At 41.0% G+C, this 27629-nt stretch overlaps 1 protein-coding gene across 1 annotated transcript in view; it reads right to left on the reverse strand.

Annotated features, from left to right (window-relative positions):
* The window catches only part of LOC143320716 (transmembrane protein 132D), a 243897-nt gene that overhangs the window by 154368 nt on the left and 61900 nt on the right, over positions 1 to 27629 (reverse strand). Inside the window, exons 2-3 of the mRNA XM_076730577.1 lie at positions 7254 to 7672; positions 6405 to 6982 (exon numbers count right to left, since the gene is read on the reverse strand). Coding sequence (XP_076586692.1) covers positions 6405 to 6982; positions 7254 to 7672 — 997 coding nt within the window. The remainder of the gene's footprint in view (positions 1 to 6404; positions 6983 to 7253; positions 7673 to 27629) is intronic.

Below are 27629 nucleotides of genomic sequence, written 5' to 3' on the forward strand. Positions count from 1 at the left end.
AACACCCTGCCAGCCCCTCCTGCACTGTATTTCTTTTTTATTCTGTTTGAATACATTAACCATATTATTACTCACAGTATGGATGAATGTTAAAGCAGCAGGTAAGTAGTGATTTTATGAGAATAATGGAGCAGCAAGAGCACACTGGGCTGGAGAGACGTATACATGTGAGTGTGAGTGCTGTGTTAGCTCGGGTGATTATTTAGAGCTTTGGACAAAGAAATGATCTCCAATCGGTTGTGAGAGATTTCCTTCAGAGAATATGATACAAACGAAAGTCCCAGACATTAAGTAAGACAAAGACACGGATAGATACTGCACAAAAAAAAAAAGACAGGGAGACAAAATTGGACACAGACAAACATTAAATGGAGTTTACCTATTTTTGTAGAAGAGGGTCTTTGACTGTAGTTTACTTACACTTTAAGTCGTGAGCACACAGACACTACAAATCATCCATGTTTCCCCTGATTGCTTCTCTGACACTCAAAATCAGAACTGTTCAATATCCTATTGTCCGAAATTGTGAGATTTGTAATTTGATATCAATCAGTTAGCTTTAGAGTTGCTACAAGATCTCAGTTTTGAGGTAAACTATCACCCAGTAAAGCAACATGAAACACCAGTGACACATGGTTGATTTGGAGGTTTCCAGTATGTTTTCATTACTTTGCTGACCAGTGGGATAATCTCCTTTACGCATTCTTGGGAAAAAAAGAGAAAGAGATGACTTTGATAATCAATTTATGCAAACACAAAAGTGCTTTAACAGCACAAGTCAACAAGATTCAACTTAGTGGAGATTTAAAAAATACAATACTACAAATCTGAGTAAGTAAGTGAATGTTGTAAGACAAAAGCAGAAAAATACTGAGGAAAAATTACTCACCCAGCTCTATCAGTAACTTCATAGAATGTGTTGGTTAGAGGTCTTTTTTAACACCCAGGAAGCCTATTTATTGGCTTCATCCAAGCTGAAAGAAATGCATCTAATTCTCACTTTATCTTTTGTGCCTTTTCAAGATTGCATAAAATGTGTTTGTCAGTTGTAGAAGTTTAACACAAAGAGCAGCAGAGAAACAAGGACACTGACACACAAACACACATAAAGACAGACACAGAGAGAGAGACCTGACTAACTGACACAAATGAATGAGAATCACACCGTCAGACGACACATATGGCTCAACATGAATATACATACACTGTAATATAACATTCAGGCACACATGAGACGCATAAAACACACACGCACACTATAAAACACATAGTGTATACGTTACAATGCAGAGGCGCACATATGGAAGAACACAAACACACTAACAAGCGTGTGTTTACTTAAGGCTACATACACACTCAAACACACAAACACACCCACAGTCCCAAACACAATTGATTCTGCCTCCTTGCTGGTAAAAGGGCATTTGAGGTGAAATCGATGGTGGAGCTTTGTGGAATAAAGGCATCCTGGGCATATTGTGTTTGTGTGTGTGGCAGTACAGAGGAGGAAGTGTGTGTGTGTGTGTGTGTGTGTGTGTGTGCGTGTGTGTGTGTGCGTGTGCGCGAGGTGTAACCACCAGAGAGGACTAGCTGGTCCTTAGAAGTACATCTCCCCTCTGATCCTAGGAAAAATCCACTAATCCCTACTCACACACACGGGCGAACACAGACAGAGAGAAAGGATGGGACAATAAATACAGGCCACATACAAATACACACACCAAAAACAAAAGATTATTGTAATACCAGTCCCATAAAAAAACGGATAGAGTGAGTGAAAATAGAGAAAAATGAGAGAGAACACAAGCAGAGAGAGAAAAACCTTATTTACCTTTTGATAACTGCTGCCTCAATCCGTCTCTATCTATGTCTGACACACACATACACACACACACAGCATTTATCCCCTCATCAGTAATCATCTAACCAAACAACGATAGCACACAGTTCAAGACGACAGCTTTTTAATGAGGGAGATACTAATCACTTTGACCCTCAGTCTGTCAACATTCCCACTGCTGAAAAATGCTCAAACGCTCGTCTAAACATAGATTCAAGGCATCCAACTTCTATGGCAAGGGCTCCCACAGATTTAAACACTGTATTAAATATTTTGGGCTAAATACTCGCTGAACCGGAGCCGCACAGAACATGAATTCATCATCAAGAGTCGCCCCCTTTTCTGCCTTTTGAAGTTACGAGCGATGGCGTGCTAATTAATACGTGTCTTTTGTTTTACTTTCAAGGAAGAATGATTTCGTATGAATGCATGAAAAGGGAAATTGGAGAATAGCCTTTGCAGTAAATGCCATATTCTGGAATTCTAGTAGAAAATAGCTTACAAATGTTAACAATTGTAGGTAGAAAGGGCTGAGTCAAACTTTTCCGAGTCAGATCTATTTCAGCAGACTGGGCTGAATATGACGAGGCTATGACACACTGACTTTACAATAGGAGTTTAGTCACCATTTTCTCCATTTCCATTACAGTTAGGTTGACAGGTAATTTGGAGGCAAGACCTGGTTTGTACAAGTGTGTAGCCCACCATGATGTAATCCTGTGTTTTTCCATGTACAGTGAAAGAGCAGATAAAAGTCTTACGCTTTGACTCACAACACAAAGTTCAAATCAAGGGCTCCATCAACAGATTAATGATCTACTGGGATTTTAGAGCTGGGCATCATTTCTAACAGATCAAAGACAACTATGTTCAAAAAGTCCCTTTTCACTGTGCTATTGGTCTCTACTAGTGAAGCAGCCCGAAGCCAGTTCATGAAGGCATTTTGGAGATGTTCGGCTGTAGGGTTATCCTTCTCTGGCACACAGGAAGATGTGTTTATCACATGTAAGTCTAGGATGAACTGAGGAGTAGGATGAGTAGAAACAGCCACTTTACCTCTGCAGAATGGCAAAAAACACCACAGCACAGGCCAAAAACAAGAAAACCATCTGATTTGATATTCGCCCATAATCTCCTTATTTCTATCATCTTTAAGGATGTTCCACTCAGTAAAATGCATCTTGGAAGAGAGGAGAAGTAATGAGGTTGCAATGAGGAGTGTGTCCAACATGTCCTTCAGCAGAAAATGTAACACGACGATATACATTCTCAGCACATTGAAATGGCAGTACCTTTTGTATTGGAAATAATAGGAAAACCGCTGCTAATAAGATGTATTCCTAAAAGGATGACATAACAAGATGGACAAATAACCTCTTTTTGACAAATCACTCTTTTTAAATAAAAAAAAAAGCCTAGTCAAAATCTGACGATTTTTTTTTAAAAGTACTTCTTCATTAAACAAAAGGTCTCTCCATTTCATAATATGTTCTTTTCCTTTCAAAGAGCGGGGGAGTCCATTTAAGTTTGGCCCATTATGTTGGAGTTTTTATTAATATGTGAGCTTGAGTACTAGTGTCAAAAACCAATTACAGGCTCATCTAGCACACGTCTCACATGTCTGTTGTGCTCTTTCAACCGTAAACATGTTTAATTGTCTATCAGTATCATTTTCATTCAGTCACAGTCTGTGACACTGGCTCCAGATCTACAATCGGCCTTGGAGCAGCAGACTGCAATTACTGTGCATCGGGTAGTCACAGAACACTTTTGAAATTTCCATTTCCCATTTTCTCCATGTTTTAAGCCATTTTTAGGCCATTACTAAATATTTCCTGCACATTTTGGGACATCTTCACGTCCCAGTGTGGTTGGGGAAGAATTGAATGATGACAAAATATAGCTGAACTGGATGAAGGAGACTGAATGGTTTAACTTAATAAGTACAACCACAGTTTCAGCTAGTTGTCGGCAGACAAGCAGTCTCATCACAAAATGACAGGATTATATGTGGTTATGTGAAATTACAAGCCAAGTGACAAGCGATACCAGCAAGGATGCCCAGTCCAATTTGGCAAATGTGCCTCAAGTCTGCCATCCTTACATCTCATCCTTACAGAGTGAGGAGGTGATGCTTTTAACCATCTCCACATTACAGCTTCTCCTTTTTCTATTGTTTCTTTCTGCATTCTCTGGTTTTCCTTTCTTTCCAACAGATTCCAACTGTCTCTCTCGGTCGTCCTCTCTCCGTGTCCCTCCATCTCCTCAGCAGTTTATCATAATCACATCACCTCAGTGTGATGGAGCACACTTAAGGCTTATTATGTGTCAACACACACATGCTCACACTCGCACACAGGAATGAGATCCACTTAAGCCTTATTACATGTCTGACTGTGCTTGTAACATGGGAGATTATCCCTGGGACTGTATGCTAGGGCAGAGGGCAAGAGCTGAAAGTAGGATACACACACATACACACACACACACACACACACACACACACACACACACACACACACCTCAACTCAGGTGGACAAACAGCACACAAGACTGAAACTAATGTCAGAATAGAATAGAATTGAAACCAGAGGAAGAAAAAGACGACCATGACATAAAAAAGGAGCAGATTTTTGTCCTCCCCTTTTTTGTAGCAGTTCCACACACACACACAAACACACATGCACACACACACATTCACATATCAGGGTTGTTGTAAAACCAGACAGACCCAAAGTGTCTGTAGAAGGAACACACACAGAATTGATTAGGTGGCCACAACACCAACACTTTTACCTAGAGGTCACAGTACACAGGAGTTTTAAAGGCCCTGGATATCCACATTAAACTCACACACATGATTTCATGAAACACACAAGATCGCTTTCTAATGTCGAGCCAGTTTTTACGAGAGGGGGTGGGATCGACCTCTCATTCACGAGGCAGTTAGTGCAAGGACAGCGACATAACAGTAAAATGTTTGATAAAAAGCTATATCATTTACAACTTTGTGGACTGCTGCTGTTAGCCTGCTGACCGTGCTAGCTCACACAGTTTATGCTCACAACGACTCCTTGTCCCGCCTAATTTCCAGCAGTAAATCTAATCAGTCAAAACCTGGTCTGACCGCAACATCGGGACTATCTGGGCATGTGCAGACAATGCTTGATTGACTCCTCAGTTCGCTTTGTTGTAACTGCTATGCTGAGACAAATTACATCCCATTAGTCTGTGAAATCCAAGCTCTGCCCAGCAGAGGTCTAATCACCCAGAATAAGTTTGGCCTTTGGCTGTTTGGCCTTCAGTGTTGTGAGTGTAAAACTGAATAAAGCATGAAAACATCATGTGGGAAAAGCAGAAAGTCTCACTAAACAGAGACCAGCTAAATCAAAAGGTTTCTGGCCTGTGACTCAGCATTGATCTTAAGTTTTGATTAACCTTAAATACAAGTAAAAACATTCCTTGATTATAGTGACTATTGCATACAAAGTAAATGAAATAAAATGATCAGGCGTGCTGTGAAAAAACTGATGAAGAAATGATCAGTTAACAAATAACACTGAAAAGTCAAACATTCATTGATTATGTTAGTTAACTACTTCACCTACCAAACAAGCCTCACCAGCAATATAAAAACATGAGCTATGCCGCTTGTTACTGTGTAACTGTGAGCCAAAAACCATCCTTATGTTCTAGCTGCCGAGGAATACTAAACCTCTTTTGATTCGACATTTTGATTCAGCCTCATTTGCAAATTGGAGTCGGCTGACATGTGCCAATTACCATGTTCAGCGTGTTCCAGGTTTTCTTTGAATGAATGCGACTGAAATACTGAAAAATATATCCAAAGTTGCTCAGTGTTGCTCTCTAAAATGTTCTCAATAGTTCTAACCTCAAAGGAGTATGTTGTTATAGTAATGCTATATCCCGCCACCGTGTTGCATAGAATGATAAATTTGCACATCTGTCATTTGTCAGCCTGAAATCCCTGAAGTCAGTGAAATGATGAGGCAGAGATGGGATGCAGATATGCATGCTTAGTCTAAATCAGGGGTTGTAAACTTATTTTCTTGCCACTGAACCAAAAAGAAATTTGTTTCCTGGGATACAAGCGCATGAAAACATATTGTTGCTTATGCCGGAAAGCATGTAGGTGACCTTTTAAGAGCACACCTGAGAGCCATTTCGGGTACCACCCTTCAGATTGAGAAACCAGGATCTACTCCAATTTTTTCGCTCTTCTTTCATTTCTCTGTCTCCCCAACCTTCAGCCCCTCTCAGTCACCCTTTGCCTCTCCTGCTTCTCATTTTCTGTGTTTTCCTCTCTCCTTGGATCAGTCATGAATATTCATGAGGTTGTTATTTGCATTGCTGGCTCTGAAAGAGGCTGAGTACACAAAGGTGACAGCCATCAACCTCGGGAGGCGGCGGTGTTGAGAGATGAGAGAGAACGCACGAGCAGGAAAGGAATAAGTGGAGATGATAGCAGAAGGAATCAGACAGAAATTCTAGAAAAAGTGAAATGAGACAAAAAGAAGTTCAACGAAAGCATTTGTGATCTTACCTCAATGTGAACTGTTCTGTGTTTGAATCTGTCCTCATGTAGACGCCAAACGCCACCGTCTTGCCGAGGCGAACTGGGCTGGGTGGCACCAGAACCTCCACATTTTCATCCAGTCTCAATTTTTCTCCTTTGGCAGAAACCGGGCCCATGGTCATTACCACAGAACCAGCTTTCAGCATGTCCTGAAGACCCCCATCCAGTACGGGGTTCCACTGCCCCCCAAGGCCAAGGCCCAGGCCTCCAAGAGGGCCGATGTTTGCACTCTGACCTCTCCATGGCTCATTTACAATAGAGGGACACTCTTGACCAGCCCCTTCCACTGGGATAATTGAGTAATACACATCCACTGATGGTAGAGTCACTTCAGAAGGTCTTTTTCTCACTTGTGGTGGTGTAAACCAAGCTGGGGGAATCTCCAGACGGACAACACAGATGCCAGATGGCCCCATGAGGCGGCAGCCCGCTGAGGGTGCTGCTTCACTGGTGTCCCGGATGGCTAAGGCTCTGACACATGGGAGGAGGGCAGGAAGGGGCGGGTCAGGCTCGTCCCAACGCCGGCCTACCAGGTAAAACAACACCTGAGGAAAAAACGAATACGTATAATTTCATCAGGGGTAAATTAGTGGATGGACAGCGAGCATATTAATAAGTTTGTTTTTTTTCTCCTTCCTTTCTGTATAGACAGATGAGTATATTGTTTAAAGCTGCACCAATCAATATATTTATATTGCCTGTAATGTAAATCCAGAGAACATTATCATTCAATTCTGTCACTCCTCAGCTCTACAGATGTTTTATGGAAAAATTATGAGTAAAAAAGTCCAAAGCACAGCATTAAAATGCCAGTACCTGTATCCACGGGCGTGTTGACCCCACTTTGGGCACCACCACTTGACCTTTGACCTTCCAGTTCAGAGTCACCTGGTTGGTGGTCAACAGCAGATGCGGTGGCGGACCCTGAAGCAGCTCCACAGGGATTGGCTGTTCAATGCTCATGTTCCCGTAGCTGCAATTGACGCTCGGCAGGGACTGTGGGGCGGCGACGCCGGGTTCCAGCTGGTGGAGGAAGAAGGGCTCAGTCCGTGATGATAGGCTGCCATTTCGCATTACCTCTTGATTGGCTTCCCGCAGAAAGAACGCAGAGTCAGCACCACTTAGCTGGCATTGGACAGGGAGGTAGGTGGGGAGGGAGGAGGAGAAACGGGGCTGGGAGGAGTCTGGCCCTCCTCCTGGTCCAACTCCTGCTGCTCCTGCTTGGCTGTCAGACACTGAGGAGATATAGGGGAAAAGAGGGGAGCAGCAAGGAGGAAGAAGGGGAGGAGAGGAAAAAGATAAAACTATTATACATGTGCTATTATAACATGTGCTTTCACATGTTTTTCACAGATGCAGTGGCTGTCTTAAACTTGTTGTGCTAACAGCGTCATTTGAAAATGAAATCCAAAGCAGCGAATCATCTGTCAACTCAACACAGTGTTCCAAGTAAATCCAAGACTCACTGACCTGTGAAATGCATTTTTATTGTATGCACACATCTATCAGCTATTACACATAAATTCACAGCTGCACTACAACCCGCTGACACAACATACACCAGAGTACTTGACGTTTCTTAACGGTTTCTCCGCAAGGAGAAATGAGCATAAACACACACCCAGCTCTCAGTCATACAAGAGTGACAGACTCAGCATCACACAGGGCTTTACATTAATGCATCACTTTTTTTTTTTATCCCAATTCAAAAAGCATTACACAAGCATATATCAAAAATGACATATTGCTGTTTGGCAGTTTATTTCCATATATTTCCATCCAGTTTTCATTCATTTCCTGCTGTATTTACCAGACATTTCACAAAGATAGGGAGTCAGGAGCCTGGGATTACCGGGGTTTTCTTGCAGTATTTCATTTCCAAAGAGGACACAGGGTTAGTTACAATCACTGTGCTGTGATGGGAGGGGGTTTTGACTATCCTCTATCACTCAGTAGTTGTTATTCATCTGCTGTTTGGCTTGTCAGCATTACATAGTGCAAGGCACTGAATCACCAAACAGAGCACTTATTGTATACTCTTAAAATATGAATGTTAGCTAAATGCTAACATGAGCCACAGCTCATTATACTGTGGCTTAGTGATGCTCAGGAAGAGCTTGGTTCTTTTACAGCCAGGGTTTTGGATCACAAAAGTTAAAATGCATTAAGAAATGTAGCAAAGGTATTTACAGAATATAAATGGCTACTGCTGTAAAGATGCCACTGAGAAAAAGTACAAAATAGACGGACAGATTTCCATTTTAACACACCAAGGAACCAGCACAGGCACAAATAAGACACACACACACATACAGAAGTGGGTCTGAGCGGAAAAGTGTGTGTGTGTGCATGTATATGTGTATGTGTGTGTGTGTGTGTATATCCTTGTGTCCTGGGGTAGCGAAGTGTGAAAATATAATGAGGGTGGGACAGTGTAACGCTGTCTGGGGCAAGTCATACTGAGGCAACTTCACAAAAAAATAATAGCAGAGAAATAAAGTGATACCCTGGTGCAACATGAATAAGCAGGCTGGTTTGGTTATGGTGCGTGGGCACGTAAGGATACGTTTAGAGTGAGAAAGACAGACAGGCAGAGGGGAAAAGAGAGAGAGAGAGAGAGAGAGAGAGAGAGAGAGAGAGAGAGAGAGAGAGAGATGGAAAGAGGAACACAGAAAGAATTGAAAAAAGAAAAGGCAGACAGGAGGAGGAGAAACTGAAAAGAGTGAGACAAAAATGGAAAAATGGGGATAGAAGATGAAAAAAAAATGTGCACACATAGTAGAGTGTGACAGATTGGAGATACTGGCATTTTTATGTTACACAGGATGACTGCATACACATCACTACATGACACCAATTTGTCTCCAGCCGGATCTTTGTCCCTAAAGAATCCAGAGAAAGTTTTTGAGTTTTGCACTCAGATTGTATACTGTGCACTGTCAATAAAGATCGGGAGTGAAAGTTAAGATAGCTGCTGACAAGGGAGGAAGAAGATGAAGACGACGACGACAAAGAAAATAAGATTCGCTGTGTTAAATTTCATTATCCTGACTGTTATGTGCTTGGCCCTCAGTTAATGGAGAGTCACAAGAGAATGTCTGGAAGATGATTTTTCAAATTCATAGGAAGCAAAAAATATATATACAGCTACTTTAGCTCCATCCATAATTTAACAAAATAAAATATCTAATAAAATCCTGATTTAGTGCCAAACTTCATGTAGTATTAGAGGTCAACATTATGCATATTTATGCTGCAGCATGGGGGTCACAGGAGGCTAGCACTTTATGCTTAGGAGCCAATCATCGACACTGAGACGCTGAGAGTCACATGTGAAAAAAAGCTGCTTGAAATGTAGTCAATTTTCAAATTTAGTTTGTTGACTGACACGTGGGTCATGTGGTCAAAACACATCAGCACACGAGCCTTGCTAAGCTTTTTTTTTTTTTTCTTTTCTTTTCTTCCTATTGTGGGTGTCCTTCAGGTGCAAAGGCCTGCGTGTGTGCGTGTGTGTGTCCACAGGAGTCTCATGAAGCATATGTCCCAATCCCGTACGGGGACCTCAAACAGCTGACACATACGCGCACACACACACGGAAAAACACACAGACATGCAGAGCTCTCTCATGCAGGCAAAGGTTGACCCTTGGATGGAATCATTAACATTTTATGAAATATCAGAAAGCAATAGAAACTCCTATTCCCTTCATCTGAGGTCATATTCCTTTTCTTCATCTATTATCATGGTTTTCATCATATTTTAATCAGATCAGCAGAATATTTTCTTTTGTCTTTTATCAACTTGCTGTTGCTGCTGACCCTTGCTCTCTTGTTAAGTTACTAATCTGACACTCTCCATCTACAGTACAGCATCATTGCGTGTACATAAATGCATCAGTTAAAACTCTTTATCTTCTGTGGCAACACGTCTCAGATATAACGCTCAGACGTGAAAAGCTGGATCATCTCAGCTCAATAGGTGGCGCTCTACTACAAGTCAGGGTTGTCCCTTTGAAATCTGGCATCCAAACAGTGGTATGCCATTGGCTACCATTAAACCTGGCATGGTCCAGATTCCCTGGCATCATTACTTTGGCAACCATCAACCACAACAGGAGTCCATACCCGCTGTGTCCTGCTGCACAGCGCGTCTGTGTGTGTATGTGTGTGTGTGTACAAATGTTTCTAAGTGCGTGTGTGTGGATTTATGAATGCTCTAGTGGGTACCTGTATGTGCATGCATGGTTAAGTAAATGTGTGTTTGTATGACGTGTGCAAATGTAGTTGTGAATGTAATCATGACTGACTTAGTATGTATGTGCATGTGTGTTTGTGTGTTTTAATGTGTGTGTGGAAAATTGGACAGGAATAAAGCCAGATGTACAGAGATTTGACAAGGCCCATCTGTGATCCTTCTTCCCCCAAAAAGTGCCCACCCTGCTGTATTTCCAAGTACACATACACACACACACACACACACACAGACACACACAGCCAATAATCAAAACACAGTGGAGCGTGTAGGACGGGGGCAAAGAGAAAGAAAGAAAGACAGCAAGAAGCAAAGCGAGATGGGTTTCCAGTGAGAAGGAGAGATACCAAGATGTGATAACGGCATCAGTGCTGCTTGATAGTATGCTGGTTGAATATTGCCTCAGATTTTTATATTTAATGAGAGGCAGGCACATAAACACATACACACATTATTAGGGCTGTCTTTCATGTCTGCCTGGTTTGGGTATCTGTCTACAAGTCTGAGTATGTGGGTGTGTTTAGGCAAGCAGGAGGAACTCAATGAAGGACCACAGCATTGTGTGCAACGGCAAACTATTACGCAAACACACGCAGAAACCTGAACTTGCTCACACACGTAATGCGTAGTTCTGTTTAACTTTTCAGTGTGCGCCGTCAGTTCCATTGTCAGCAGGTGCTGCATTGGCATGGTCCAGGATTTCCATGTGTTGCCAAAGCAGGAGGTGCCAAAATGCTCCAGAATGTTATTCTTGATGTAATGTTGTTCCCAGTTTTCAGTAATGTATGACAAGCGTCAACAAACTACTTTCCCCTTCACTCTCCGCTCCCCTCCATCTGTTTGGTCCTCTTTGCCAGTCCTCCTTTCCTTTATTTCACATGCTTGCGCTTTTTTTTTTTTTTTTTTTGTTCTTGACTTGAACAAATAACGATTCCTTGTAAATTCATTGGGCTGACTATTGAGCGAAGCTATTGCAAGTACACGAATAAAATATTTCTACCACTGTTTTTCTGTATCTGTGAATTGTTAAAGTACAACAAAATGTCCAAGCTTGTGTTTGGTGAAAAACATCAAAACATGAGTTTGCTTGTGCTTGCTTCATTCAAAGCTTTTGTCCACAGAAGCAAATTGCCCCCACCCTCATTTAAAAAAAAAAGAAAACAGAAATAGAAAAAAAAAACACAGCGCAGGCACGGCGCAGCAAAGAAAAATCCATCACGGGAGAATTTCCTGAAAAGAATGAACTCCATTGATCACACAGATGGCACGCTATCTGAGGGAGAGGCGGAAAGAGATAGGGAGTGTGAGAGAGATACAGACGGATACAGGGAGATATATAGACAGAGATGTGTGAGATGTGGAAGAAAGGAAGGACAGAGTGCTGAGGAGGAGAGATAATAGGGTGAATGAGGATGAAGAGGATGAGAGAGGGATGAGGTTTCTATTTCTGAGCAGAGCATTCATCACAAGTTTATTTTGGTGGTCTCTCTATCTCTCTTGCCCTTCTCTTTCTGTCTGTCTCTCCATCTCCACTCCTGCACAGTCTCTGTCCTGATTGGTGTTAATGTTATTTTCTTTTTAAACGTGGAAGGAGGACTCCAATGATTCCCCATGTAAAGGTCACTCTGCTGATACTGTTCAGCCTGTGAAAAGCCTGTATCACTTCTGTGGTTCTGGAGGAACTTTGTCAAGTCTGGGGATGTCAAAGTGATGTCATCAGGGGCATGAGCTTGTGACTACAGATTTACAACTGAAAGGAAAAAAAGGGGGATGTAGCATCTGAATAATGTGGCCTTTTTCCAAGGCTAAAGGAAAAAGTGCTATTGGTTCTTAGCTTCAGTTAGCTAAAGTGAGCATGTCCTTTAACATTCTGCTTCAATTTTGACCATAATTTTGATTTTGTTTGCTCAAACTGTATGTGTGCAAAACCAAACTGCTAGAATATCACTTTAAAAAGCTGATATAAAGTCTCAGTTCTTTCATTCTTGGGTCACACAAGTCACCTGCTGTTACTCACGATATGCTGAATTATTAGCATGCAGCAGTCATTGCTAATGATTTACTGGGGACATATGGATGATTTTGGTGATTTATAATGTCGAAGTACACGCCCTCGTTTCATCACAGTGCCCGCTCACTGTCAGCCATGAACTGTGGTATGTTTCAAGATTTGGGGTGATCCGACAGTTGAGCCAGTCTCCCCAATGGCTCATTGTATTTCTGGTGGAACACATAGCAATTTACAGATAGATACATGAATGAGAATTAGTGGAGCAGGGGATGGAGAAAGTTAGCCCTGCACCTTACAATGAAACCCAGTGCAATATTCCTGTGAGAAACTTAGAAGAAAAAACTTATCATGGATGTTTGTTGGGGCGTCAAAGAGGTCAGCTACTTTCTGAGACTGTGATATTAAAGCATTGTATTAAAATACAAGGCATCTGACCTCTTCTTTGATAATGCAGTTTGTCTGTGTTTGCTGTATGTTGTCATGCTTTTCACATTGTCGCTACAAAAACGTGAGTCTTTTTTTGGACCGATTCCCCATCCGTTTAGGAACAGAGGATCTGTCCTCTTTCAAGGTGTCTTTGTTCTTTCATGTTGCTTTAAAAACTCACATATCAAAGTGCTGACTGCCAGACCTCTGTAATCGCTGACTAATGCTGCTAATTGGAATTCATCCTAACACGGCAAACCTTTGTCGCAGTTTTTGTAATTGTGATTAAGCTACCACTGAGTTTGTCCTTGTCCATGGAGTGTTTACAGAATTTTGCCTATCCCTGGCAGCATAATCCCCAATACTCCCACACACACATGTACACGCCACTTGTTGATGGATGTCCCTGTCACTGGGTCAGTGGAGTCACATTTTCCCAGATATGGTCTGACTACCATCTCTCTCCTCTGCCACTAACCCCCCCACCCGCCTTGCATGGACCCAGCATGCCCCTTTCTCTTTCTATCTGTCTGCCTCTTTTTCTCAATTTCGCCCTCTATACCTCCATATATTAGCTTTCCTCCCTTCTGTTTGTCTTAAGCCTGTCAGCCAGTCCCGTTCTGTTTCCCTCTGCCTTTTGTCATTATACTTTTCCATAGGTGTAATTTAATGGGAGGACGGGGAAACATGTCAAAGCTCATAATTTCATATAAATCACCTGTCTCCATCAGTTAACACATGTCTTCAACACTTTGACCATTTTTAAACATGTGAGAAAGACAGACAATGGGAGAAAAACAGATCCTGTGGTTTAAACATCACATTTGTTTCCACTATTCAACAGTGGCTGCAGCCACACAGCAGACCAGTCGATCAGGAAGAAAATATCTCTCAGAAATTGACAAAAACTAGCACTGTTGATCGCAAACAAACCTTTTCTGACTCCATTCACTCACAGTTACAGCTTCACATTAATCTCACATCAACATGTTTGCATGTCTTAATGCAAACATCAATTTCAGGGTGCTACAAGTCTTGGTCTTTAGGTTTTCTTCCTTGATTGACTCTCAATTCAATGATTTTTTTATATAGCGGGTTGTCAGCAGTCTTTAAAAGTCCTTTAACTGTGGTGGACAAAATGCATGACTCTGTTACTTGAGCCAAAGTACTCCTGGTCAAATATTACTCCGATACTAGTGAAAGTTGTTGAGTCAAATTACTATTTGGGTTAAAGTAATGGAGTACTGCTGGCTGCAGTGTGATTTGTTTTACTTTGCTGAATTTTGTGAAATCGGTGAAAATCTTGCTTTTCTTTCATTTTGTCTGTTAGGAGCATTTCTTGTAGTTTATTTTTCTTCCCATCTGTTGACACAAACTTTATGTTCATGTTTATACTCATACACCATTAGAAAGCTAAGACTCACATGAATCGATTGATGTAAACTACTTTAAGATACCATCACAACAGGACGCGCAAGAAACGGTAACAGCAGACAAGCTGCTGTTTTTAAAATTGACGCAATATTGTGCAAGCTCACCAACTGCATCTCTTAGTGATCCACAGATTGATGACCCTCTCCCAGAAACAGTCTGGTAACATCGACCAAGATCCAGACAATCCACTGCAGTAAAAATATTTAGTCCAAAATATGATAATAATCCCCAGAAAGCTGTTCTCTCCTTTCAAATTAGTAGGCCATGTGCTTGTCTGATGCTTCTCTTAAGTCACAGCTTCCAAAAATGTATACAGAAGCTCACCATCTTGTCTCCAGTTACTCAGTGGACTCTCAGTTTTCAAATGACACCTCACTTGATCAATCACGATCTGCCATATGTAGCCTAGCAACTAGAGGAACCCAATAACAGTCTGGGTTGAACAGAAAGTCCTCTTTCTCTTCTTCTGTGGAGATCGAGCCAATCACAGCCGGTTTTGCAGATGACTGAAGCTTCAAAAAAGGCCAATGAGATTCTGAAAATGCTGATATGCCACTTCAGGGGGTTATTTACAGCTCCTGACACCTCAAATCAAGGATTTAAATGCTAATAGCAATATTAGACACAATTTGAAGTGATGAATATAGCAAATGGCCTCAATGTAAAGATATATAGACAAAATATATAAATAGATACCATAAATATGAAAACAGATGGCAAAACTTTAGATTTCATAAATACAAATATAGACAATAATAGGGTTCTAGATATTCCGTAAGACAAAACATCAAAATGTTCAATCTCTCTGTCTGCTTTAGTGTTTTCAAACTTCCGTTACTCAATGCCAGTAATCACTGACAGTGATAAAAGTTCAGAGTGTAACCTTTCAAAAGAGACCAGATCCATTCATGTACTCCAAATGGTTCAAGGACAGCTATCACTTTACTTTGAGTTTGCCTTGGATAGGCCGTTTGGCTACATTTTAGTGGAGTTGTCACGGAGGTTGCAGTGTATTGAGCTCTCAAGGCGACTGATGAGTTGTGTTTAAAAAGTGAAAATATGAGTTTGCATGCTTGCTCTTCACTTTTTGTTTTTGTTTTTGTTTTTTAGTTTCAATTAATTGATTTAGTTTAAATCCCACAGCAGGGGCATTTGCAGTGTCACAGCAGTAAAGGGGACAGTGTAACAGTAAAAAACATCAGTAAAAAAAAAGAAAAACAAAAAAAACAAGATATGATAAATAAGTAAACAATATGATATTTAAATCAGAAGCTGGCTGAACTGACATTGTACATAGGAAATATTGATATTGCACAGTTTAGTACATAATGACACTGATATTAATTGATTACGTTAGTTTCGGTGTGTGTGGTGAACTGGCAGCATCACTGATTGTAAAGTCTGACAGCAGGAAGTAAGGACCTGAGGTATTTCTCCTTTTCACACTACGGGTGAAGCAGCCTGTTACTGATGCCGCCCAGTGATGTCAAAGATGAGATGTCAAAGAGCTAACATGACCCAACACATTATTCACATCAGGCTGTCACGTTCCAAATGATCATTCATAGTATACACGGTGTATTTCAGTATCTTCCTTGGTATAGACTGTGATTATAATGGCCTCTGCAATTCCAAGGAGACGTCTCCACCAAGAGAAGAAATGAAACAGTGTTGTTTTCCGCTCCACCTTCCTCTCCTTTGCTATTAGAGTTTGTCCCTCTCTCAAACTCACCTCTTTCCAATTTCCTTCACTTTCACTCTGTCCATCCATTCCACTTCCACTCTCTCCTGGAGGAGTATGAGAAAGGTTGTGAGATGGACTGACTGAAAGATCCAGTGGAGGAAAGATAAGGCGGAGGGATGGAGGACTTTGAGAGTGGTGTTGTGGATGTGAATTTAGTGACTGTGAATTCATGTCAGACCGTGTGTGTGCGTGTGTGTGTGTGGAGGTCATTGCACTTGGTCTCTCAAAGTGTGTGTGTGTGTGTGTGTGTATGTGTGTGTGTGTGTGTGTGTGTGTGTCTGTTTGTGGCAGCAGATGCAGGGAAGTGTGAAGAGCAATTTCAAATGGTCACCATTCCACTGAGGGAGACAGAGACAGAGCGAAAGTAAGGAAAGACCTCTCAGAAAGGAAGTCGAGCAGCACAGGCGGAAATGGAGGAGCAGCGTGCAGGAAATGCTAAACTCATACAAACGTGCACACACACCCACACACACACACACACACACACACACACACACACACACACACACTAAAGCAGTACATGTATTACAAAGAACTGGATAGTGTTTTTAAATGAAAGTTCAACTGGAGCGTAGGCCAGAAACATTTTTCAGTATTTCACATTTCTGGACGCTTAAAGCCAGATGACTTTTCACACGTGAATGAATGGCATGAAAATAAAAGACTGATATGATAATACATTTATTTCTGACCATATTCTTATTGGATGATTTTTGTTCTGGGGCCAGGACCGACATGGGGATATTTAATGTGCTGTTGTTACAAGAAATTAGAGAAAAATAAATAAATGGAACATAATACAGACATGAGAATACGTACAGATCAAAGTAATATAACAGAGGTGGACTGTTGGTACGCTGATGGATGGTGACAGTGTGTCAATTGACTTCGTACAGCAACAGCTGAAAATCATTCTTGAATCTGCCATATTATCAGGTAGGAAAACTATTTTGCAGATGAACAAAGAGGGGTGTGTAAGTTTACTGTTGAAATGTATATTTTCCTATATGTTATCTTGAAAAGTAGGTTTAAAGAAAACAAAACAAAACAAAAAATAGAATAAGAACCGTGTTCATTTTGGAGGGTGCTCTGTGTAATTTGCTAAAATTGAGCCAGCATGATCACCTGCAGTGCCTCACCCCAAACACGGCAGCCAAAAAGAGTGACAAACAAAAGAGTAGAAGTTCTTTCAATTAAAACAGAGTTGTGGAGAAAAGCCTCTGTGTATGTCAGGCCAGGATCTCCTGGCTATGAATATGAGGAAGGGATAAATCCATTGGGCCTTGGTGCCATTCAATTCTATCCTTCAGTGGTCCACAGCCAACCAGCCAACTTGTAAAAGCTGCTTATAAAGGGGCTAAAGGACTTGCAGCCTCAACTGAATTAATGGACCAATAGGAACTAAGTAGCAAAGGAGAGGAGGAGGAAGAAATGATGGTGGAAAATAGGGATAAGATGAGTTCCTTTCGGTCGTCAAACAGGGGAGGAGAAAAGAGAAGCCAGAGAGAAGAAACAGGAAAGTAAGGGATGGGAAAGTGGAAAAGTGAGGGACAAGAATGACAGGAAGAGGACAAACGAGAGGTGAGCAGGGGAGGTGAGGACAAGGAGGTGGACAGAGAGGGAAAGGGAGGATGAGTGGGGAGAGCAGATGAAAGAGGAGGACCAAGACAAGAGTTAATGGAGATAAATGCAGAGAAGAGCTGAGTAAAGAAGTGAGGGGAGAGCAAAGGAGGGAGAGGGTGGAGAGAGAACAAAGGAAAACTTAAGCCATAAGCGTCTTTTTATATGTCTTCTAATGGAGGCGTTGAAAAAAATGTGTGTCCATTCAGATACATTACAGTAACTAGCATCATATGTGGCCTTGCATGTCTGACCTTTGTGGTTAAAAAGGAGCAACGGGGCACATGCTGTCAAGACTAATATCAGCTATTATATATCTGCTCGCCACACACACACACACACGCACACACACACACACACACACACAGGGTTTGTGAAGATGCATCATTAATGGAACATGTCCAAAAGAAAAAAGGAGACACAGAGAGAAAGAGGAAAAGAGAAATGAATGACTCAAATAAGTAGAGGAGAGAGAAAGAACCTGAAATGTAACTGTGTCTCTGCATGTTTGCTGAGGAACAGAACGAGTAACAGTCTTCAAAGCTCTGAAGCACAAAATGATTGGTGAGGAGGAAAAGAAAGAAGAGGAAGCAGAGGAGAGAACTCTCAGTAAGGTTTGAGACAGACTGGGAGGGAATCACAGCTATATGCACTTGTAAATCCTCAGTATAAAAAATATCCAAGGACTTCTACTCTTCAAACACAGCAATGAATATTAATCATCGTCAGGGTGACATTAATTCAATAAGGATGGTACTGATAAGATGGGACATCCAGAGAAATGGGAAGAATGGCGCACACACACACACACCAGCGCACACAGAAACACAAAACCACACCTCTCCATCTCCATACCATAAATATGTAAATGCCGACCATGTGCAGGGTTGACACACATGTCTTGGACCAACCTTAAAGGCACCCTGTGGAGCTTTTGACCACAACCGCACCGCAGAGCAGAGTTTCAGTGGTTTCTCTCTGTGTGTCACTTTTTTGCTGAATAAGTTATTTTGTATTAAATTGACATAGCTTCTCTTGACTGTCCCTCAATATAACAAAACTAGTGAGTCTGTCGGAGGAGACACATTAGCTGTGCAGCATGCTAGTGCCAACTAAAGCAACACAACATGGCAAAACTTTGCATAACAATGTCAGATAGTAAGGTGGGCGGGACGATGTTGTGTGAACGATGTTATTTTTGAATATCCGTTTTCCAAAATACCCTGCTATGTGTAAACGTAGCCTAACTCCCTTTGGCGAGTTCACCACATTATGGCTTGTTTAAGAACACAAATGTTCAATTCATATTTATTGAGCTCGATGTTTGGCTTTAAGGATACGCACAATACCATTTAGTAAAAACTTAATTTGCAATACGACACCGGTTGCCCTTAACGTAAATACATCAGCTATGGTACATCCTGTTCCAGTGCAGAGCTTTCAGCATCGACCGTCTGATTGGAGCCCATTGATTTCCACTCCAAATAAATGCCACCGCTCTTAAAGGCTGTTATTATATGGCTTTTTTAAAAGGTTGAGGAGCATTTAATTGTTACGTTAACATGGCTGAAGCATTAACAGGAGCACATCTTTTCTTTCTCTTGAAGCAAATTTTTATATGTAGGACACACAATATAGAATATATAATTCCCACCTGAAAAATGATGCCAAAATAAGGCAGTTCTTAAAAAAAAAAGTAGTAAGAAACTGATACTTGCTTTCATTGCTAGCAGGTTGGACTGTTGTAATGCCCTCTTCACTGGCCAACCAAAAAAGCTGATGGGAAAACTCTAGATTGTTCAGAAGTCTTTCAACAAAGACCAGGAAAAGAGAGCACATTACTCCTGTTTTAACCACACTGCAGTGGCTCCTCATTTATTTTAGAATTGATTTTAAGTTCCCTTTACTCACATACAAAGCTCTTAATGACACAGCCCCTTCTTACATTTCAGACCTTTTACTTCCTTATCAGTTAACAAGAGCCCGTTGCCCACAGAATGAGTGGGGAAACAACTTTTAGCTACTGCACTCCAACACTGTGGAACACCCTGCTAAGTTACATAAGAAACACAAGCTCTGTTGACAAATGTCAACATCTGAAAACCATCTGAAGACCAACTCAGGCAGACATTTAGCTGATAAGACACATTTCTTATCTCTTTTTTTCTTTTTTTTTTCTATCGCTCAGCCTCTTACCTGCTGCCAGTGTCATCTCATCTGCTCACCTGCTCTGCCAGTAGTGTTCACACTCATCCACGCCCACCTGTCCGCTCACCTGATCACACACCTGAAGCTCATTGCAATCAGCCCAGCACTTCAGCGGGCTCTCCCACACACAATCAGTGCCAGACTGTTCTTCGCAGCATGTGAGAGTCTCCAGTGTTTGATATCGGATTGATCTCTCGTTAGCGGACTTGCCTGCCTTTGACTTCCCCTGAGCGCCTGCTCCCTGGGAAATACCTTAGCCTTCTGAGGCTACGTCTGTTGCCCTGTGCTTCCCGGATCTAATCCTGCTGGTGACTGTTGCTTGTTTGGTCCGCCGAACAATCCCTGAGCCTCGCTATTGTTCCAGACGGAGCAGTGACAGCCTCGTATCTAAGACTGTGTGTGACTTCCGTGTTCTGGTGGTACTACAACTGGGTCCTGACCATCCTTGTTACACCTTCTTCAATGGATCTTTTATTATATTCTTATTAACTCTTTATTTCTGTTCATCATACCTTACCGTAAAGCACTTTGAGCTGTATTTTATATATTCTTTATCTTTTAACTGGATCTTTTATTCAGTTCTTAATGAACATATTTATTTTTGTGTTTTGTTTTTAATGCCATCCTGTAAAGTGCTTTGACTTCCATTTCATGGATGAAAGATGCTTTAGAAATAAAATCATTATATATCTTTATCTCTTTTTTTCTGTTGCAAGTAATAAAATTCAGACTTAAAATAACACACAAACTCAAAGCAAAATAAAGATGCAAAGTGCCTAAACTTTCTTGTACTAGTAGTTTGGTGTCAGTAGAAACACATCTGTAATTCATTGCTTGTGTACGTAAGTCCCCGTGCGGAGGTCTAAGTATGATTGCCGGTTTCCTAAATGACAGACTAGACTAGCCTAATGATAAGACCAGACACTGTAGCTCAACAGAACACAGTGTGAAAAAAATTCCCATCCTCTTACCATTGTACAGCATGCCCTTGTAATCCATCTCTAATCTGTTTACAACTCTAATCTGGTTAGGCCAATGTGATTAATGTGCAACAGTTAATTACAGGAATATGGTGCGAGTAATCTGATTGATGTACTAATGAGAGGAGGATTATCACACAGTTGACAGGCACCTCTCTGTGTCTCTCCCTCCCTTCCATTCTGTCTGTTCCTGCATCAGTTCATTTATTTTCCGTTTTGCTGGCATCTTTTGGCTCCGTTTATCTGCGACTCTTTATCTGTCTCCTGCTCTGTATCTGCACTCGTCCCTCAGTGTCTCACTTCCCTCTGCTGTCAACAGTCTCTCGCTCCCCGTTTATCAGTCATTCTCTGTCTTATTGCCATCGATCACTAGAAGCCACATGAGCACAAACTTAATTAAGTCTGACAAGCGCAGGTATTTTTATCGCTGCATCCGAAACACACCCACTCGCACAAATGTGAGCCCACCAAAAACATACACACCCATCCGCACTACGCACAGTTTGAACCTCTGTGTGCTTTTAATTGACTTCTGGGTGTAAAAATCACTTGTGCTAATTGTGGCCTTGTTCAACTTTGACATTTTGTAAGCGTGTGTGCAACGGGATGGTGTCAGCAAATGTCAGGTCATATCAAGCCCACATGCAACACACGCGCGCACACACACACACACTCAAACACATGCATGTATATCTGTAGTTGTAGAGACCATTTATTCACGTCATTCGCTGTCCTTGAACATCATTACATTCAACCTTTAACCTGTGTTAACCTGAAAAAATAATCGTTTAAAGAGGTGATGACCAATCTATGTCGGCACTATTACATTTCTTTCACCTTTCCATCGTCGCGCAGACAGTCGCTCACGCACACACACACACACAAGTGCATCTATCCCATGTGCACACTTTAGTCTTCATCATCACCTCCCCTAAGGTCATCTATCAAACACGCAGCTGCATCAATGTGCGAGTTCTTTATGCAGAGGTGTGAACTAACAGTCAGACGAGCTTGTCTCATGTTGATCATCCGTCTCTCTCTCTCTCTGTCCCCGACACTAACACATCTTCAAGTCAGCTTTTAATGTTTAAACATAAAATTTTCTCACTTTTATGGATGATTTATTTCTTCTGCTCTCTCTTTGTCCAAATTTCTCTGTCAAAAGTAAATCTGTCCTTGGGATTTCTACGTGCGTGCGACTGTGTTAGTGTGTGTGTTTGCAAGTATGTGCATGAGTACATGATGGAGTAATGACAGGCTACAAATATAATTAGCTGAATGATTGACAGCATAAATGTGTGTTTATGTGTATATGTGTAAGTGTGAAAGTGACAAGTTATGAGTGTTGGCATTGGGAGGTTGTTATTTTTAGAGAAAGGTCACTTATATGCGAAATTTAATCCAAAAGAAGGTTTTTTAAAGGAAATGTCAACTCAAAGTTCAAACTGAATCAAACTCAAACATGAGATATCAGCTTTGATAGCACAACATAAAAGATTACAGCACTTTTTAATTAAGTCAGAATTTTTCTTACTAACGTCCTCATCTCAGATATGTACATTTCATTGACTGTTATTCTCATGCAACACTGACAAAGCAGTCTATAATTTAGGTGCAACATTTTGAACCCATTAATAAGAATTCATGTGCAACCGCATTGCAGATTTTTTTTTTTTTGTTCATGCCACAAGTCACCCTTCTAGTGTCTAATAGAGGTATCGAATATAACAGAAATAAAACCATTAACAAGGAAGAAGTACGGTCATCCATTTGAGAATTACAGACAAATTATTTTTATGAGTACAGTCAAATTGGGGTATACAGCGTCCTCAACGCCACCATTTGACTTTCAATTAATCCCTCAGCCTTCTCTCTCATCAACCATCCGCTCTGTCCTGCCATCTCCACTCCTTTTCTCCTCCTCTCTCTCCATCCCTCTAACCTCAGTATTTCTCATAACAATCCCATACAGCAGAAAAACCATAAAATGAAGATCAGATTTAAAGTTTTCGGTCAAACATTTGAATGTAGGACAGAACATTTGTGGTGGGAGGAGAGCTATTGGAGTGGGTCACTTCAGACTAAGGTCACAAGTTATCACAGGGTCATCTTTAAGTGAGAGATGAGTGAGAGATTTAAAGGACCATACTTGTGATTGGTAAGTTTTAAACCTCCTCACTGTACAACAAACCCCTTATTTATTGTTGTGCATACTTTCAGCACTTTTACCATTCAATAATATTGTATTCTTATGTTCCATAAGATGATTGATTATCCCTGCAAGTTGGTTTTAATATTGTGCTGATATTAAATGAAACCAGCAGCCCAGCAGCAGCAAAGTTTATTACGACCCATGCTAACGTATTCACATGTTTTGTTTGGCCGCAACCTCTAGTGGCCATAGTTATGTAATGTATGTAACAAAACAAAAGAAAAAAAAAAAAAAAAAAGGAAAAAAACAAAACAGGATATTTTGCTAAACCTAACCAAATAGTGCCTGTCACTGGTGCTCTGCAGCAATGACAGATGAAATGAATTGAATACTTATATGTAATTCAGTCATTTAGATGAGGATGTGTTGGAAAACAGGGTGTGTGTGCAATTAAAGAAAAAACATTCATCAGTCTAAAACTTTAACAGTCACGTAAACGATGCAAAGTCTGACATAAATGGGCCAATATATACAAAACAACACTGTCGTTCTTTAGATGAAGACAAAGTTTTGAGGTTTTTGCTGATACAATGCATCACTAAAGACAACACTATGCAATTAGATTTCTTCATTTGTACATAACATAATGTGATATCCTATGCCACTGTGACAACTGTATCACTAACGAGCAACTACTTTGTTTATAACAAGCTCTCAACTCCTTTTCTGCTCTTATGAACTGATGCACGTTCACACGGGGTTGTGACTCGTTAAATGATTATAATGTGGCTTTGTTTTTCTGTGTATTGTGCTTTCTTGTGTGATCCTACTAAACCCAGCCTGAAAAAACTAATTTCTCTCTCAGCATGAGAGGTTTTGATTTAATGAATACAAAGAAACAAAGCTTGTAAGGCTGTAATTGGATAAAATATTAGGTGAAACAGACAAATATGACACACTTTCACTTATTATACAAGTTTTAGAGCCTATTTCAGGGTGTTTGTGATGTTAATCAGCCATCGAGGTTGGGAGCTAACACCCACCAGATGCTGGTGAAATGTAGCTGTAAATAAGTCTGCCTATTCAACTAGCGACTTTGGCAGGCAGCCAAACATCATTTGAATGTAGCGTGTGTGGAGATGAAGCCATATAAGTGGCTTGGCCAGCCTCAGTAGCATGTAGGCAAGGACGTGAGCTCTCTGTTTCAGAAGTGACAGATGTAAAATGGATAGAAACAAAAAGGAAAATTGTAGCTTTGGATAAAAGTGAAGAATAGCGGTTTCTGAGAAATGACTTTCTTTCTTGATGCTTTGCATGAAGAATAATAAAACAAAGGTTTAAAAAGGTGTGCTGCATAAAGAATAGGCAGCTTTTAACAATACACACCCACACTGCTTCCAGGGGGACTCAGTGTCCAACCTGGCCTCTTTCTAAAGGTTAAACACAAGCAGCCTCCCAGTCAGGTCAGAAGAAAGGAGTGGCAGAAAAGTGCAAAAAGCAGACTCCTTTTATCCCGCTTTCTCTGTCTGCTTGTGCTTTTTGTCCATCACTGTCTGTCTCGCTGTCTTAACACACTCCACACTTCTCACTTCCTAAAGTCACTTGACGGCGTACATCATGTGCTGAACACATAATAATACGGACAAATGATTGAATGTAGCAAAAAATGAATGAAATAATAATCATTAATGATTAAAACAACACTGCTTCATACCATCTCAGGACACTCTGTCATTGTCCCTGTCCCTCGGGCGATGGCATGCTGACACATACTGATCAAATCAGAAGAGCTGTGCCAACCTCTGAAAGCATTTCTTTTTTTCTCTTCAACCTCCCTTCAACAAGGAGTTCTCTCACGTAGGCCTTTACCTACAGTATATTTTGCATGTATCATAATATTTTAAAAAGACAATACTCTTTTTCTCTTATCTTCTCACTGCTAAGGTCCCATTTGACACAAACTGGCTCGTCTCTCAATCAGCTGCGATGATGATGGATGAATTCCATCATCATGGCTGCTAGCTGTCGTCACACCTCAATCACTTTGAGGGATTGACCTATTCACACACACACACACACACATACACACACACACACGTACTTGCAAACTAATGCATTCCCTAGCCCCTTACTAACCTTAAAACATCACAAATAAATGCCTACCTCTACCCCTAACCCTAACCTAATCCTTTTTCTAAACTACTCCTTTAAAATCAAGTCTTAACCCTCAAACAGCCTTTGAAGTTGAGGACCAGCCAGAATGTCCTCACTTTCCAAAAATGTCCTCACTCTGTTGGTTTAAAATAGGTCCTTTATATGTAACAAGCACAAGTTCACACGGACTTACATTCATTTCATGATGTAAGTCTAATCCTACCCTGAACCATGACCTAAACCATAACCAAACCCTGACCTTAACCACTGACCCAAAAACCACCTGTCTTCCAATTAGAGACACAGCTTTTGCCTTCATTTGGACAAACTGTCCCCAATTAACTGGTCTTTAGTTTGTAATGTGTCCCCGAAAGTAGCCAATGTCAGAAACACACACACACATTCATAAAGTCATACCTATGCATAAATTCAGGACATCATGGACCGGAATACCAATCATGACCCCTGTTGCCTGTCACAGGCTGATACATAAGAAATAGATGCAGCCTTTGCTGTCCCTTCTCTAAAGCAGAGCCTGAAACCAATTTCACTACTTTCCATGTTTTTCATCCACTCAACTGGAGCTTGTTGCTGCCACACTGGCAGCGTTTTAGACTCAGCTTTGTTCATCTAAAGTCATGTATTAACCAAGTCAGATGCTCTCTGTTTCATGGCTCATTCCAATCATTGCATGTATGTTTACTGTTGCAGTTTATTGTTTTCCTTGATTTCCTTGTTATTTTTTCTCTCTCCTGCATGTTCATTTTTGCAAAGCGAGCCCATTTGCTCCTACCATGTAAAGGCTCTTATTATCACTGAGACAACTGAACATAGACATTTGAGTACGATCAAACCTATATGTTACACTCAGATGTTTTATATTATAGCCCAGACCATTAACCTGCAAATGGATGCTGATTTAATTAGCATCAGTATGAGTTGTTGCTGGACGCTACAGCGAGGGAGTCTTTATCGTCTCATCCCTGCTTCTCTCCTCTGTCCACACTCAACATGCACATAAATAGCAGTCTCCTCTTTGTGCAACTCACCTTTCAGTAATTCAGCTTGCTAACATATTGTTGTTTGTGCAGTTTGGTTTCTGAGCTGCTGACTGTGCAGTGGCAAGTCAGGGGGGACTCTTCAGCCCATTGCTGAGTGATAGTGAAGTTTGAAATTATCAGATGAGGTATAACTAATTATGAACCTAACTGTTGGCAAGAGCACAGGATAATTTAGATGAACATAAGTTAAAAGAAAGTTTTTATTGTACACACTTAGACTTTTTATTGTATGGACTTGCATAGGTAAGTAAAGTCAGTTTGATAAAGTTATGTAAGTAACTTTTTTAGTATATGGAGCTGCTCCTTCAGCAGATCTCCTCTACTTCTACTTCAATTTGTTACTTCCGTATGCTGACATCCACTGGTATGTAAGTGTAGGCTGAGAGAGGCAGTTACATCAGATGCTGTGGTTTGTAAACCTTATTATTTCCTGTATACAGAACCATTCCTGAGTCTCTGGCAAGTAATGTTGTTGTACCTTTACCAGCCCCCCCCCTCCCTCTCTGTGTTGGCCCAGCATTACAGTCATTAAACTTCATTATAGGGACAGTTGGTGCTTACACAGAGGTGTGAGCGTGGTGTGTGCTGGGGGGTGGATGGGGGTCGGTGTGAAGGATGGGGTGCCACTTGCACTTTACTGTAGTCAGCACACACACACACACACACACACACACACACACACATTCACATTAATGCGTATAGAGTCCCACACACTCACTAAACAAGCTCACCAACACACACAGGGTTGCTTCATTGTTGCAAGGTTACATCAGTGAGGAAGTGTGTGTTTACTGAGCTACATCTGACCTCAGCACTGTTCAAATCATTAAGTAGTTTTGTCCATAAAAAGTATGATTAATGAGAGTGCCCAAATTAAGTACAATTGCACTTCATGGGGAAATATTAACATTAATAACTTAATGTGCTGTAATTCTCACATGGGTTATAGTTCGATGTGATTATAGCTAATGGATGTCAATAACAGGGGCATCGCTGTGTCAGTGAAAGGGTCCAAATGGATTGAAGCTAAGACAAAAGCATCACAAGGAGGAACATGAACATGCATTAAACAGTGCCACACCGCTATTAAAAGTTTATTAGTGATACTTAAATGTGCAAAGGTGTTGAGCACATTATAATATTGCTGTTT

Source organism: Chaetodon auriga, chromosome 5, assembly GCF_051107435.1.
Source record: "Chaetodon auriga isolate fChaAug3 chromosome 5, fChaAug3.hap1, whole genome shotgun sequence".
NCBI classification, from domain to species: Eukaryota; Metazoa; Chordata; class Actinopteri; order Chaetodontiformes; family Chaetodontidae; genus Chaetodon; species Chaetodon auriga.